At 39.2% G+C, this 16,004-nt stretch overlaps 1 protein-coding gene across 11 annotated transcripts in view; it reads right to left on the bottom strand.

Moving 5' to 3' along the window:
• The window catches only part of RLF (RLF zinc finger), a 40,191-nt gene that overhangs the window by 22,355 nt on the left and 1,832 nt on the right, over positions 1 to 16,004 (bottom strand). For 4 of the 11 annotated variants that reach the window (XM_021554894.4, XM_085559834.1, XM_085559839.1 and 1 more), the window contains exons 2-3: positions 13,744 to 13,898; positions 7,851 to 7,932 (exon numbers count right to left, since the gene is read on the bottom strand). The exons of 1 other annotated variant lie outside the window; for it this stretch is intronic. In XM_021554894.4, the coding sequence (XP_021410569.4) occupies positions 7,851 to 7,932; positions 13,744 to 13,898 (237 nt within the window). Of the gene's footprint in view, positions 1 to 3,214; positions 3,291 to 4,655; positions 4,709 to 7,850; positions 7,933 to 11,850; positions 11,999 to 13,743; positions 13,899 to 16,004 lie in introns of those variants that run through there. 6 more of the 11 variants (XM_085559832.1, XM_085559833.1, XM_085559835.1 and 3 more) reach the window with 5 other exon arrangements.

The raw sequence follows: 16,004 nt of genomic DNA, 5'->3' as shown, positions 1-16,004 counted from the left end.
CTTCTCACAGCAGATGTTAAGTTCAATATGTGGCAATGTCCCCTCCTTCTGCTGAGCTGTGTTTTTAACACTGTGTTGTATTTTTAACACTGTGTTGTATTTTTAACACAATCTTTAACCTCAGGCTTGCTTTTGACAGCCTCTGTTGTACCCTTTAGCTATAGTGGAGAAAGGTTTCTAGTGACTTGAAGAAATCACCAAGAGTAAGAAACCCTGGGGAGCCATGGGCCAGTCAGCATAGCCTGACCCCAAAAAGAACATGGGACAAATTCTCCTGGAAACTACAATCAGTAATCAGACTACATTCTGTGATAAGCTACAGATGACATTAGTCATACTTGGCAAGGCTTCTGACAATCTCTCACAGTATCTTGAAAACCAAATTGTTAAAATAAGGAAAAATGGACAAAACACAGGTAAAAAAACAAGCTCAACAGCCAGACTTAAAAGGCTTGTAACATACTGTACAAACCTATTGTAAATGCAGGCAAACCCAATGGGAAGAAATGACAATGTCTGACTCAATTCAGAAGGCTGAATAATTTCTTTATTATAACTATGCTAAAGTATATTAATATACTATATAAAGGAAGATAATAAAACTACAAACCTACTTGTTCTATCTCTCTAACTCAACTTGTGACCCTCTCTTGAGAGTCCAGCCCCAGGTGGGTTGGACTGGCCATAAGGCTCAAATAATCCTCACCAGAATCCAATCAAGCACTCACCCCAGGTAAACAATTCTTCAAACACATTCCACATGGGAAAAACAAGGAGCAGAAATAGAAATTGTTTTTTCTCTCTGTCTCTCTGTGCACCTCTATGAAAAATCCTGAGAGAGAAATGTGCTGCCACACAAACAAACCCAACTGGCAGCTGCTCTCAGCAGCACTTCTCAGGGTCAACACATTTGAACACATTTATTGTCTGAATAACAGGACAAAGCACATTCATTATCTGCCAGCCCACAGGTCATACAGACCCAGGAGTGCAGCTGACACTGCAGGGCAGGCAGCCATTAGGCCATTCAACAGGCTGCAGAACATCACTGACAGGGACTCAGTGAAGCTCAACGCAGGCAAGTGGAAGTGCTGCACATGGTACAAGCCCAAGTATCAGAACAGGTTGGTGACCAGCTGGCTAGGTTCCAGTTTGGCACCACAGGTCTCTAGGGTCTAATTTAAGTGTAGGTCAGCAGTACTGCAAACAAGGCTAGCTATGCTGAACAGTCTCAAACAGAGCATAACCAAGAGGTTCCTGAATTATTCCCATTTGGCACTTTTGAAATCCCACTGCAGTACAACACCTAGTCTGCAACTGTCCCGTAGAATTCATTTACCATACTAATGCACATCCAGCAAAGACCACCACGTGCAGAAGAAAGGGTGAAAAGGAAAATCTTAGAGCTGTCTTTATCTTCACTATATTGCCAGAAGGTAGCTGGAGCTGTCTAGTGAGGGAGTCACAGGAAACAAAATTCTCTAAGTGTGTGTGCAGGAAGTGTTTCCATATGTAAAAACTCATTTTGAAAAGACTAATGAAAGTTTGTGCATTTTCCATTTCTTAAAGACAACATGTGGTGGGGCAGGACCCTAAGCAACCTAATTTGAGAAAGCCCTCTTACTCTGAGTGAAGATGTGGATCAGGTAACTGAGCTTTCTTCAAGCAAACTCATGCCTCTGCCTCAACAGAAACCTGCAGAGATTGAACACACTGAAATTTCATCCTGAACACACTGAAATTCCAAACTATGTGAGAAAGCACACTGAAACTATGTCTGAAAGCACACTTTGTGGAAGTCAGTGCTTCTACCCTATATGAGTATTTTTCCAACTGCAAGAAAAAGATCAAACCAACATCAGAAGCAAGCAAAAAAAAGCACACATTAGGAGCTCTTTCCAAATGCAGAACTATAGTGCAGACTTCCACCTTGCAAGGACCATAAAATTAGAAGTCTCATAGCTGAAAGCAACAATCAAGCAGTTTTGGTAACTTTAACAATCTCATCTTCCTTAGCAGTACAAGAGATTTTCTGTGGATGTTGCTCCAAAGTTAATTTTTGTTTTAGATAATTATTGTAACTGTGTTCCAACTGTTAGACCACGCTACTTCTAAAAATGATTATAAAGAAAGTAAAACTAGTGAGTGAGTAATTGGTAAGACCACCTCAAGAATCAGGTGTTGGTATTGCTAGAGGAGTTGGTGCAAATTGGCAGATGCAAAGATAGCCAAGTAGGATGCTTGCAATAACTGGCTTCTGGTCTTGAGCCTGAAATGCTACTCACAAGGTTAAAAATAATTTTTGAGTGTCACAGCTGGACCCTAAAGATGCAAGGGACTTTACAGGCTCTTTACCAGAGCTCAAACTGCTCTTGGCTAACAGCACTGACAGACTGACACACAAAGGTTTCAGGCTGTATTTAAGCATTTGAGAACATCAGTTAAGCAATCCTTAGGCTCACACAGCTGTTCTTCCTCTCAAGTCTCTGCTTCCACTGAATGCTGGAACAGTGAACAAAGCTCACCACAAAGACCCTCAGGGATAAAGTGGGGTTTTTTGGGTTTGTTTTGCTTTATAAAACTAAAACACGATCAATTCCCCACTTAACACTGAGCTAAATGGCATGCCAATAGAACCAGCCAGGTGAATGACATACAGTGCTTAACACAATGCAACTGCCAAAAGATGCTCAAGTTGTAGCTTCAGGACAGCTTTAAAAACACCACTGGAAAACAACAAACTGATCTAAATTCGCATCCATGAAACACTTAACCACAGCCCAGTTTCTGTAACAGGTACATACTTCCTACAGGAAGTCTATGTATATTATCTTCAGTCTTGAGGATGATTAAGAAAGATGTGCAGGTAGAAGAGATACTGGATTTTACCTAAAAAAATCAATAGAAGCCCATTTTAACAACCTCTGCTTCAGGCCCTTCCCAACTACATGTCATACAGCATTAAGTCTTTTCAACACAACAGGTTGCCATATCACCCACGATGCACTCTCTTCCCTCACACCAGTGTTACAGCATTAATATCTCTCAGTCTCAAGTATACATCAGGTCAAAGACTAACTCCAAAAAGCCATCAGCATTTAAGAGCCTATGCATTCAAACTTCACCATGAAGACTGAACTCTGTGAGCTTTACACAGCTTTATTCAGCACAGGTGTTATGCCCTACAAAGGGCTGGAATTACCCATCAAAGTACCGAGGAGTTAGAAGCCACAGCCTCAGAAACAGCCAGAGCAGGCCACTCATCTGCCATCACTATAGGAATGACATCGCTGACCAAAAAAAAAAAAAAAAAAAAAAAAAAAAAAAAAAAAAAAGAAATCATATAACCTGGACACAGGTTGGGTACTGAAAATACCACTGTCCCTCAGTTTATGATATTCAATGATCCAGACATCCAACATAAGCAATGTCTTCCCAATAGCAACTGTTCCCTAATCTGAGGGCTTCAGGATGCAGTAGAGAGCCAGCAGAGCCCAGCCCAACTATGGAGATCCATCACATTTCAGCACCTCTGAAAGGACCTAAGAAGGTGAGAAAGAAGGGACTTTTGATACAAGCAAACTGATTTGCCGAGTCAGCACTGTATTTGAGATTCAGGGTATTAATATCAAAATATCAAATATAAGATTCACCAACATATATAGCATAAGTAATTAACTACTTTCAGTACACTCCCCTTCCACTACAGTGCTTAGTTGAACCATATTGCACCTGCTGAAGAATATAAAGCTAACACTAATGGGAATATATGCAAAAATCTATTATGAATACTTCAAAAGTCCTTTAAGAAACTTAATGCAACATTTACAGATCTCATTAAGTTACGACAACACCATAAACAGGTTCTAAAGAGTAGGACATAAAACATTTCATGCTAGATGAAATCAGGAAAGAGTAATACAGAAAGAGTCTACAGACAATGTTCAAAAGAAAAGCCTTGAAACAATTTTCTAAAGACATCAGGATTTTTCAGTCCTGGCAGTTTAGAGTGATCAGCATCTACTACAGCTTTACAGAAGTTTTTGGCTTATGCTTTCCTTCAACTCACAGGTTTTCTAAATAAAGCACTGATGCTCTTTGTAAGGCTCGAAGGGAACCCTGTTCCACAACCCATATTCAGTACTCAGAACAAAACATCTCTACTCCCACTGAAGATGTTTTTGAATGCATGGTTTTACCTTCTTCACCTGACTAGATTACATTGATCCACACAGTACTTCTCCACTGAGCTCCTCCCCCAGATTAACAGTTTACTTGTATCAAGAGCCCTGTTGTACTTCTGTCCCAATTCTTCCACTCATATTTACAGCATTCCCCCACTTGTGTCTGCATCTTTTTGCTTGCTGCCATTAAATAAATCCATGCTGAGACTCCTGCCATACCATCTCACATCTTGCTTTCATTTTACCCAAGCTGCCTCTGATCTTGCTTAACGATGAGGAAAACTGAACTCATGGGTGACTGCAGGACATAATTACTGTTATTTAGGATACCAGAACTATCAGGTCAAAGCCAAATGAAGATTTTGACAGCATTTTGTGTGTCCAGTATAAACTGGACATCAGTGACACTCCACTTTCAGGTCTAGGACAGTCCTCACACCTTGATGCTTTGAAATGCAAGCCCTCACTCACCTTTCACATTCCTGGGATGAAAATTTATTTGAAGTTTCACTGACTGCCATTACCTGTGTAGATTGTTACAGAGCAACAATTACTGCGGGCAGATCCAAAAACCACCTCCCATTTTAGGAGTTATAGTCCTCTGAAGCCAAGCTTGTTCGTTTTGTTAGGAAAGCAATAAGCACATTTACATCCATGAGTCTTGGGCATGTGCTAACATAGCATTCTGCAGTGCTTTCCTAATGGATTTCCCTGGAGATCTCCACATCACACAGACACACACAAGTTTTAAACCTACAAGACAGCCTACAAGTGATTCTTGTCTGAAGGTCCCTATTGCCCTTCATAAGACTTAATCCTTCTGTGGTGACAAGTGGGTTCCTATTTGTACTCCAAGGCAGGGTACAAGTGTTATTCTCATACTTCTGCCAGAGAGCTACTTCAAAATCTTATTAGAAACACCTGTTTGTAAAAGTCCACACACCTCTTCAGCAAGTTTTCAGAATATCACCATGTTTTATCAGTTCACTATCTGAACTACAGGGAGCATTAGGCGAGTGCTAAACTTGGAAGCCGCAGCCTCAAAAAGTCACTACAAAAGCCAAGTATATATTACCGCTCCTGGCAGCAGCACATCTTGAATTTTCCCTTAGTTCTAAAAGTTGACATGAGAGATCTGAGCTTGTGCCATCCTTTGCAGAACCCCAGAAGGGCTTACATGTATGTCTCAAACGCCAACCAAGCATTGTTGGTAATAACACACAAGGATTATTGCTAATAACACACCATGAGAAAGAACAAAATGTGGCTGGAGAAGTTACCTTAACCCTTTATCCAATCCCTCCTGCTGTGTGCCTACACAGTAGGTAAAGTACGAATAGACCAATTTCCATGCCAAGCATGTACTTTACTAATAAAATTTTGGTTTTGCGCATCCTCTGACTTCTGTAGATTCTTAAGGCCACAAGGGTTTACAAATCTTGAACACTCTGTCCCTCATAAGAGTGGGACATCACACCTTTCTACCACTGGAATTTAACAGCTCCCTTCCAACCTATTCATCATAAATAGAGCCATCTCATCAGACTAAAAATCTGCTCTCTATTGACAGACATACCAAAGTCCGATTGCTCATTTCAAAATCTTAGAAATGCACAGATCTGTTACATCATAGAAATCACTAAACTTGGTAACAAGAATTCTCCTTGCAGATCCCTCCAGTTAAAAGCTAGCAACTTTTAGAGCCACACTGTAACTCTGCTATAATAAAAAAAAATCCTATATATGCCTTCCCATATTCCAAACATCTTGTTTCAGGCCTAGGCCATGTCAGTTGCAAACATATTTTCCTTTTAGTGTAAGGTAAGATCACAAGGCTCAGGGAAGACCATATCACCATAGTCCAGCATTTAATGAACAGCTACAAAAATCAATGGGTACTCCCTTTTTACAAGAACTCACATGGAAAAGACATGGGGTAATGGGTACAAGTTACTCCAGGGGAAATTCTGACTGGACAACCAAGGGAAATTTTTCATAATGAGAAGATTCAGCCACTGGAATAATCTCCCCAGGGAACTGGTGTATTATCCTATGTAGGACAATTTAAAGATTTAGCTGGACAGAGTGATGGGCTATCTTGTCTAGACCCTGCCTTTGTCCAAGAAAGGTTGGACCAGATGATCCTTGAGGTCCTTTCAACCTGGTACTCTGTGATTCTGATTCACTCCTCTATACCCTGAATGACCATAGAAGTAAATTAAAGAAGAGTTACTTTGGAAACACTAAGTTTCAACATCTTGAATCAGTCCTAACATAAAAGATGGAACTGTGTCTGACCACTCTTCTCTGTGGCATCCCCACAAATAAAGGGGTTGGGAGCACAGACCCAGCTTTTGGCCAATAGCCAGCCAGACAGCACAGCTGGGTATTGTCAAAATGAATTGCTGCACCTCCAAACCAGCTCTGGAGTGCTGCAATGCCCATTGTGCTCTGTTACAGTCATTAAGGGAGTCACAGGACCTATGCACTCAAAATAAATGACAGATCCTTGTCACCACTAAGGCAACAGAATTTAAACTGTACCTACTGCATTTCTTTCTGTTATCAAGTACATGCCACACAAAGCTGTTTCATGATAGTAAATATTCCATGGTATTTCAGGAAAATGAGGTTTCTCTACACCTAGACTCACTCAAGCACAGATCATCTCTGTCCCTTCTGCAAAAGCAGGACTACAAAGCTCTGCCAGACTGCTCCTCTCAGTTTAAAGTGACAGGTTTATTCATCTTCAGTCTACTGAAAAGTTTTCACACCTTTTGTTTCCTTGACTACAGGGAAAACAAAAGTAGAAGCTCAATACTAGCATCTTCAGAGCTAAAGCAGTAGTAGCCAAGCCTCAGGGACTGAGAAAACCCCCAGTCAAAGGGGTAAAAGGTCTTGCAATAAAGACAGCTGCAAGGTCTAAGTTCACTTCCAACTGTTTCCTGCCAAGGTCTTCACCAGTAACTTTTAGATTCCAACTTCACCAGTCACAACTAAAGCCAGAACAGGCAATAGCAGAAACAGAGCAGTCCCTGGTCTTGGAAGGGCCCATCAATATGAATACAGCAATACCACTCCTGTCTTTCAGCTCCATGAGGAACACCAGTTCCTGCAGACAGCTACCTTCAGACTAAAACCCACAAAACATCTCTTCTTCCTACACAGTCTACATTAGCCATCTTGATTTGAGTGTAGGAATGTTGCAGTATGAACTTATTTCAGCACCACCCATAAAGAAACACTGCTAATAACACCTGGACTAAAGACATGCCCTATCATTTCCATCCCTCTCAAATAACCAGGTACAGACACTAACCTGCCACTCAGGCCTTCACAAAAGCTCTTTTATCATCAAAGCTATGTTTTAGAACTGTTAAATCACTTCATTTAACTCAGTCTGTCTCTCATACAAATAATTCAATTAAGACTTACTAAGGTTCTCTTGCTTAAGTTGCCATCAACAGTGTGGTTATAAATATGCTGTTGGGCCTTAAGACTCCCAATACGGTTGCTGCAGTCACTTTTGCTGCTCAGAAATTCTTGCTGCCTAGGTAACAGCAATGCAGGACAAGTGGAACTCAGGGGAAGGGTAGAAGAGAAGGAATACAACTGCAGCTTTTTTTTTAATATGTAAATTGCAAAAAATAAATTCAGAACACTTACCTGAATGGATTGATGGAATCCTAACCACACCTCATGTGGCAATTCACTTTCAGGAATTGAAAGCAGTAGCTCAAAACAACTCCTGGAAAAGCAAAAGGCAAGTAAACAAGCTACCTGAACACATTCTCTTGTTACATCAAATAACATTTCTGGCACATGCTACTTAGCATTCAGTAAAGTAATGACAGTAACACTGAAACATGTTAGGTTGTACAAATCAATTAAAGGCCTGAAACAGCCTGGAAATCAGGCATTATTCATCATATGGAAACAGTGCTCCTTTTTACTACACACAAGCTCTCCAATTTAAGGTTGCAGCTACTCTTATCATAAAGATAGTCCATTCAATGTAGCTCAGGATCATTGCATCACAGAATTCTATTCTTTCTTCTCAAAGAAAACCTAAAAACCATTCTAAATAAAGCTCACTGGTCTCTGCCTAGAGGAAGAATGAAAGCCAGCTTCACCTAACTCGACATTTCAGCACTGACATACACAAGGGAAAAAACCCCAAGAGACAGCTTGACAGAAGACATGCATCAGCACCAAAATGGATCTGGACAAGATATGTCAAGAGGAGAATCAGCACCTAGAAACACCTTCTGAGCCCTTATACCAACTGGGGAAGCATTCCAATACCTACAGCACAAACTGCAACCTGCCACGGCAGGACTGCTGCCTGTCTTGTTCTCAAACAGGAGCCATCCAACCTGGTACAGAACACATGGATTGCCTAAAACCCTACTGAACAATTAGATCTAGCCAAACTAAAATGTTAACCAAGACACTCCTAGAGATTCACAAGACTTGCACACAGCAGAAGTGTTTTCATAAATCGTGACAGTGTAAGGAAAGAAATCTAATCTAGGACACCACGTATAAAAAAGCACTAAATCACTGCTGTAAGCTACATCTACACTGGTAACTTCAACTCTTGCTACTTTTTCTTCAAAACATTCTCTCTCAAATATTAAACAGAACAATGACAGGGCAACACATTCAGTCGTATGACAGACAGAAGAACTGAGCTTGGGAAAGTGGAAAAGGAAGAGATGACCATAAGGAAAACAGGAGTTTCAGATCTGCTTAGTACTCAAGAAGGTCCATCTTCCTCCTGACTTTTGATAAATGCATTGAACAGTTACCTACCAAATGCTATGCCTACTCAGTTTTTAGCCAGATTCAGCAGTCATATACATCAACAAGACCAAATGGATGAATATTGAATAAGTATCTGCCATCCTTTTCACATTTCATACATTTGAGTTCACTCCCAATCCTGGTTCTTTGAAACAGTAGTTGCTGCAAAAAGCTCTAATACAACAGCCTTCACCACTGTCATTCCATCATTATTCACACCATTAAGCACAAGACTTTGCTGGTGACGAAAAAGCTGCCAACAGGACCACTGGATATTCCAACTGTCATAGGTCTCAATTTAAAAAAATAACCAGGACCTTGTTTTGCCTTGCAGTCCAACTTGGCAGTACAAGTTAATTCACCAGCCCAAATGTTTAGATCCAGGCGGTTGCTAACAGACTATCAAAACCAACTTTATGAAACACCTGAACTCTATTTGAACATAAAAAACCCCTAAAACTTAAAAAAACCAACAAAAACCAAGAAAACCAACAAAAATCCCCAAACAAAAAGCCAACAACAAACCAACCAACCAAGAAAATCCCTAGGTATGTGTTCTGTTTTCATCCACTTCACACAGATTCTATACCCAGTAACACATTTGCAAAGTTCATGGTCAGTGTGCTTCTGTAAAGTCTTTTGATGCACACCTCACTTTCAGACTTAATCCTACCTATGTCCACTTTCAACTCCTAGAACTAAGTTTTCTACAATATTTCTTTTTCATATATATGATATTGGTTATGTAATATAATAGACTTGAACAAAATTACAAAGCAAGCTTTTAAACATCGTTTTTCTGAAGTTAAGCATTCAGTTCCTATTTGGACAGTGAAAAAACCAGCAATTACATTTTTAAAGCATTGTGTATACACAGTGAGATAGTCTAGGAAGACAAGAGGATTTAATTTATATCTCCAGAGTTACTGTCTGTAACACAGGACTGATCTGAACCAAAAGGCCAAAGTTCTTTCACTGCAAGTCTTCCTCAGGATCCCAACACAGAGCACTCTGGTCTGGAAGTCACTCCATAAGAAATCTGGAACTCCAGATCATAAGATACCACGTAAAACAACTTACAGCACAATTGTAAAAGTAATATCCAGGCTATTCCAATCACATTTCCTTGGCAGAAGAATAATTAGAATTCTAAGCCAATTAACTAAGTTTTTTGGTAAAAATTGATTCAAATACACAGGTGCATAAAAACTTCCCCACTGCCAAGGAGGACAACACACTATTTAGCTTAATTCTTTCTTTTGGTTCTTATTATACAATACTTTAAAACGCACTGAAATCCCACTGCCCTCTTTATTGCAATGCAACTAAATAGAGTTTACACGTCATGGCTAGGCCACAAATCAAAATACCAGGATCAATGCCATCAAGTCAAGCCTTTTTAACCCTACTTCACCAGTACCACCACAATGCCTACCTATACAAAACTCAATTCTAAACTTCAGCCACAATTTTTGCAAATAAACTGTAATGGGTTCTTAAAAGTTTACATCATTAGAAAAAAATATTATCCATCTGAAACACTCAACTTCAAAATATCTTTTAATAAAAGATGTCTTAGATATAAATGTCTTGGTTTTGGAACAAATAATGCTATTCAAAATTCAACATATTATTTGCATACAATTTTTCAGTAGTCACTTTATATCTCATTCACAAAAATTTTTAAAATTAAATTTTAAAACCTTTCAAAACCATGTTTATCTTTAGGTTGTATTCTATTATTTATCCTAATCTTCTCAGAGACAAAAAGATGACTCATTGTACATTGGATTATCAGCACACATTGTTCACTTGTTGCCAGGAATTATCCTGTGCTTATTAAGAGTTGAATTAGCTCTTAGTGATAGTGGAGTGGTAAATGCAAGCTAGTGAATCAAAGTGCAGCAGTGGATTAGGCTGAGAACAGCTCTATGACACAAACAGCTCAGTGTCACCTGTGCCTGCCCACAGAGTGCTGTGGGAAGGAAGCCCAGTCCTGAACAACATCAGTCAGGTACCACAGGTACAACCCACAGGTGAACTGAGCTCCAAGCCTGAGCAAGCCTGCTCTCATTGGTTCCATACAGTTTTGCTTCTTAATCCTGATGGCATTCAAATCTCCTTTCACTTTTTATGGTTAAAAAAACAACATACAAACACCTCCTCCAAGGTGCAGAAGTGGCAAGTTCCCTTTCAGTTCAGTGACATCACAGCACAAAGGAGAAAGTGGAAAGCAATGTAAATCTTAGCTAGTGGCAAACGCAATGTGACTTATGACCAAATATTTATTCTTTTTTAATCTATTTATCTTAAAATAAAATAAACCGTTTTCAGATGGAAGTAAAATTTTCATACTGATGGTAACATAACACCTTCCCCCTCACAGCAGCTTTAGAAATAAAGCACTTACAGAAGTTTGAGTGAATAACCAGCTAACTAACTGTCAGTGAAAGACATCTCTGATATGGCTAATTCTTTATTAATTCTTCTACAGAGGCAACACCTTTGAAATAGTAATACTGGGGGGTGAGGGGAATGCACTGTGCTTTGGGGCTGTGAAAATAACCTGTCCAAGTTCCACTTGAGCAAAGCAGGTAAGGCCATGGCCAGAAAAAAAATTCTTGTTTCCTACCCACACACCCCCAAACGTTTTGTCACATTTGCAATCTACAAGAGCAACCACTCCAAACTTTCCTTTTGTTTCCTAAGGTTGGACAGTGGACCAACAATATCTCACACTGCATGAGCATCATGTTTCTTACGGGAGGCACAGTCCCTACATCATGTCAGCTGCATTCTGAACACACAGCAGGCAGCAGGGGAAACCACAGCACACCGAGTTTTGCTGTTACTGGCTCACCCTGCTGAGAAGGAAGTCAGGAGGAGGAAGTTCTTTTCCTTTTCTCCAGGAGGAATGTTGGAAGGGAAGAAGGATTTCAATAGGAAGTAGAGCACCTCTGCTTTGAAACAGCAAATTTGCTCATTTCATTCCCAGTCAAGGTTCAAGTCTGAAAACACAGTGTGTGTGACAGCTGTGGGTAACCCAAGTGTCTCCTCAAAAATCCCAATTACATGGGAGCAGTATGTTTTTGTGCCCCTAACTAGGTAACAGTCTTCCTCCCTCATGGAACCTCAACTTTTATCTTTAATTCCCTGCTCTAACTTCTCTCATACTCCCTTGGAAACTTATGAAAAAAAAAAAAATGTGGGAGAGTTAATTCGGGTATGCAATTATCCTCCTTATCTTCCACCTCACTTTTAGTGTTTCTAATTCTTTAGATTCCTTTCAAATATAATCATTATAAGAAAGAAAAGATTTCAGCAAGTCTGCTTTTCTACTGTCCTCTAACACAGTTTCTGAATATATAAGCTACAACAAAGTCCTCCCCCTGAAAGCTGGAAAAAATCATATTAGCAAAAGCAGAATATTCTGATATTTCCCAACAAGAAAAAAGCAATTCTGAATTGGGATTTACACCCCAAGATATCTAACAGTGGCAAAATATACAGAAAATAGTCCAAATAGAGATGCCCTGCAAACAAACACTAAATGACAAACTTTTAAAATTACTTAAGTAGGAAACAACAGAATACACAAGCTAATTAATGACAGTATGATGAAGACAAAAATTCTCTATCCCAAATCTGTGTATCATGTACCAGGTAAATGCAGTTAAAGTTTCCATTAAAAGAACTTCAGACACAGTTCTCCTGATTTCACATGTTTTCAAAAAACCCAAAACCACTCCTAGTTCATATATTTCTCACAATTAAAAAGAAGATAATTCAAGGCATTATTTGGAGATAATCTGGTTCTAAGCCGTTTTACATTGCATGTCAGTCCATTACAAAAGAAAGCATTTGCCCAAGGAGTTCACTGCTGAAGTCCTCTTAAAGTGCATACCCGAGTTCAGACCACAAAACAAGTAAGAGACTGATAACAAAAAAAACCAAAACCTTAAAATTGTCACAGTATCACTTTTATTTATGATGATCTTCATGTTCAAGGTTCTAGATCTTCACCCTCCCTGCTCAGATGAAACCTCACTAGGCAAGGAACGACCAGCACACCACCTTAGGATTCTCAGGTTATACTGATTATACCCCAGGGCACATACAAGTGCTCATTCTACACTCTTCAATTACAAAAAGCTGCTTTGCACTTAGGACAGACTTTGAGGAACTACAGGTTATCCCAATTCAGCTGATGGACTGTAAAATGTTCAGTGTTCTATTCTGGGAATTGCTGTGCTTTAAGTCATGTCTAGTCTGCTTTGCAATCTTACAGAACAACTCAGACAGCCACAAACACAGATCAGCTTGTCCTTTTCAACAAGGGACACATTCAGAATGCCCCTGCTTTAAAGGGACAGAGCTGCAACTGCAGAGCAAGGGATACAGGTTTATTAATCCATGTGTGAAGTCTTATATTGAAGTTTCTGTTTAATGACTACTACACTAAGCTTCTCCAGAAAATAATACTTGCAGAATGTTTTAAGAAAGAACAGAACCTTCCTAATACCTACATGATTATCCAAATACAGAAGAATAAATAACTTTCCATGTTAATTAATTAAATGCTCAAATACATTTTTGTGGTATAATTAAAAATGTACTAAATGTACTAGATAAATTCAAATACAGTTGTCAAATTAAGCAATAAACAATTTCAACAGCTTGTCCTTTCATTTAGAAAGTGGAGTTCTTTTTAAAACAACAACAAAAAAAATTAATATACCAACTTAAAACTTACAGCACTAGCCTGCCAAGTACCAAAAGAACATCTTCACATTCTGTAGTCAAGTAAGGTCTTGCATTAGCAAAGCTTTGGATGGAGATCCGATACACTTCCAAAAAAGGTAAAATATGTTCCGATGCACCCCGACTGCCAGCATACTGGAGCAGTGTCTGAAACAAAATGAGTTATCATTAGAAGTTCTTATAACACACTTGTGTTTAAAAACAAATGTCAATATACAATATCAGACTCATACAGTGGAATAATTCTAGAAGTGTGAAATTTTTACTCTGAAGAATTTAAAGTAGCAGCTTTTCACCTCAACAGAAATTCTCCCTTTTATTTAAATATATTTTTATTTACTTTATTATCTTGATGAAGTTATCAGAATTTCTGCTTGGGAGAAAGCTAGATGCAATTGGCAGAAATGTGGGCTATCAAGTAGAAAATTCAGGGAGAAGTCCTACACTTAGCTCCTTTTGTACAACTACCATGGAGACAGAACCATGTATGTAACACTGGAATCTTTATTACTAGTGAGAATGCAGAAAAAATAGGCAAAAACTCAAGATTAAGAACATTGCTACAGGTGTAGTGTTTTAAAGATCCATGCATTTCCCACACAGCAAACATGAATGCATCAGAAAGGAATCCAAAACCCAGATCAGATCATCATGTAGGCATTTTTCAAACACAAAATTACCCCAGATTTTACTCCTTGGCCACAGCAATCCCACATTACTATACTATACAATACTATAGCAGCAATATAAAATCTAGCCAGGTTTAACAGGAATCACATCAACACAGGGACAACACTAGTACATCCCAAAGTTTTTAAAAGGTACCTACAGCAGCATGCTGTGCTATGAGGTACAATTTGAGAGCAAGTGGGGCTCTGAGCTGAGGACACCTTAGCTCTGCTGACTGCTTGCTTCACAAGTATCAGCCCTTCCCTAAACAGCCTCCTGCACCTCCAGAGCAGTGACTGGACTTAGCAGCTCCCTCTGCCATGTGGCGCTATCCCTAGATTAAACAAAGTAACAACCTTGGTCAAAGCCAGCTGCAAAGAAAATAAAACCAATGAAACAGGCTGTGCTTTTAGGGCCAAAACTTGGCCTGCCCAAGGAGGTGGTGCAGTCATCATCCCTGGATGTTTAAAAAGAGACTGGATGTGGCACTCGATGCCATGGTTTAGTAAAGGTGCTAGGGCATGGGTTAGACTCAATAATCTTTAAGGTCTCTTCCAACCTAGTCATTCTGTGAATTCTGTGAAGACTGCATGGGAAAAAAAAAAGTTCAGAGTACTTCACCCTACCATTCAAAACAAGTAAAACTGTCCTACAAGGATGGTGAGGCCACATCAGTTTTCTAATCACTTAAAGTTGGGACTTTGACACAACAAACTTATTTTAACACCTTTACAAAAACCCACATGATCTTATCAGGTGGTGAAAGGTAGGAGGACACTATAGAACAAACCCTACTACAAGCTTGCTAAAGCCAAATGCAGTCATAATAATGACCAAAAACTTCCAAGACAAAACCTACACTCCATCACAGCAAGAAATAAGTGGCCAGTAGCCAGTGTTACATCAGTGATATAACTACACTATATTTGTCCTAGCCCCTAAGACCAATGCAGACTAGCAGAATCATGTGTTACACCTAAGAAAAAGAAATCTATAAAGAAATACCATCCAAGAATCAGTAATCCACGGTTTTGTGGATTGCTCTCCAACAATTAATGAACAGAACTTCTGGGTGAATGGAAGTTACAAACTTTCCCCAAAGCCTACATAATATTAATAGTTATAATGACTTAAGCTGGGGGTGTGGAATTGGAAGTTGGCAGAAATCATCCTCAAGCACAGCACAAAGATCATTAGCTACAGCAGATAATGGTAAGTAATACCAGTCTTCAAGTTTATTGAACAGATTAATGAAGGATTGAATAATATAACTCAAATCATACATTGCTTTGTAGCATCAAATCACATTCAAAAACTGTAAAGATGCAATCCTCAGAGAGAATCAACTGATGACTATAATAAATCAGCCGTTCAGTAAAGCCAGCAGTAGCACTACCATAACAGTGACTAGAGAAACAGATCAAACACACCAATCCCTACACTTTTCTAAAAATATATCCATTAAACCAAATCTATTTAAAACGCCATATTTAGTACTCAATTATTTTGACAGACACTTTGATCATAAACTACCTGGTCTATGTAAATCATAAAACGCAGCAGAACACTTCATAGGATTAAATA

This window comes from Lonchura striata, chromosome 23 (assembly GCF_050655825.1).
Source record: "Lonchura striata isolate lonStrDom1 chromosome 23, ASM5065582v1, whole genome shotgun sequence".
Taxonomy (NCBI): Eukaryota; Metazoa; Chordata; class Aves; order Passeriformes; family Estrildidae; genus Lonchura; species Lonchura striata.
Note: the sequence above shows the minus strand (reverse complement) of the source record. Positions and strands in the feature narration are given on the sequence as shown.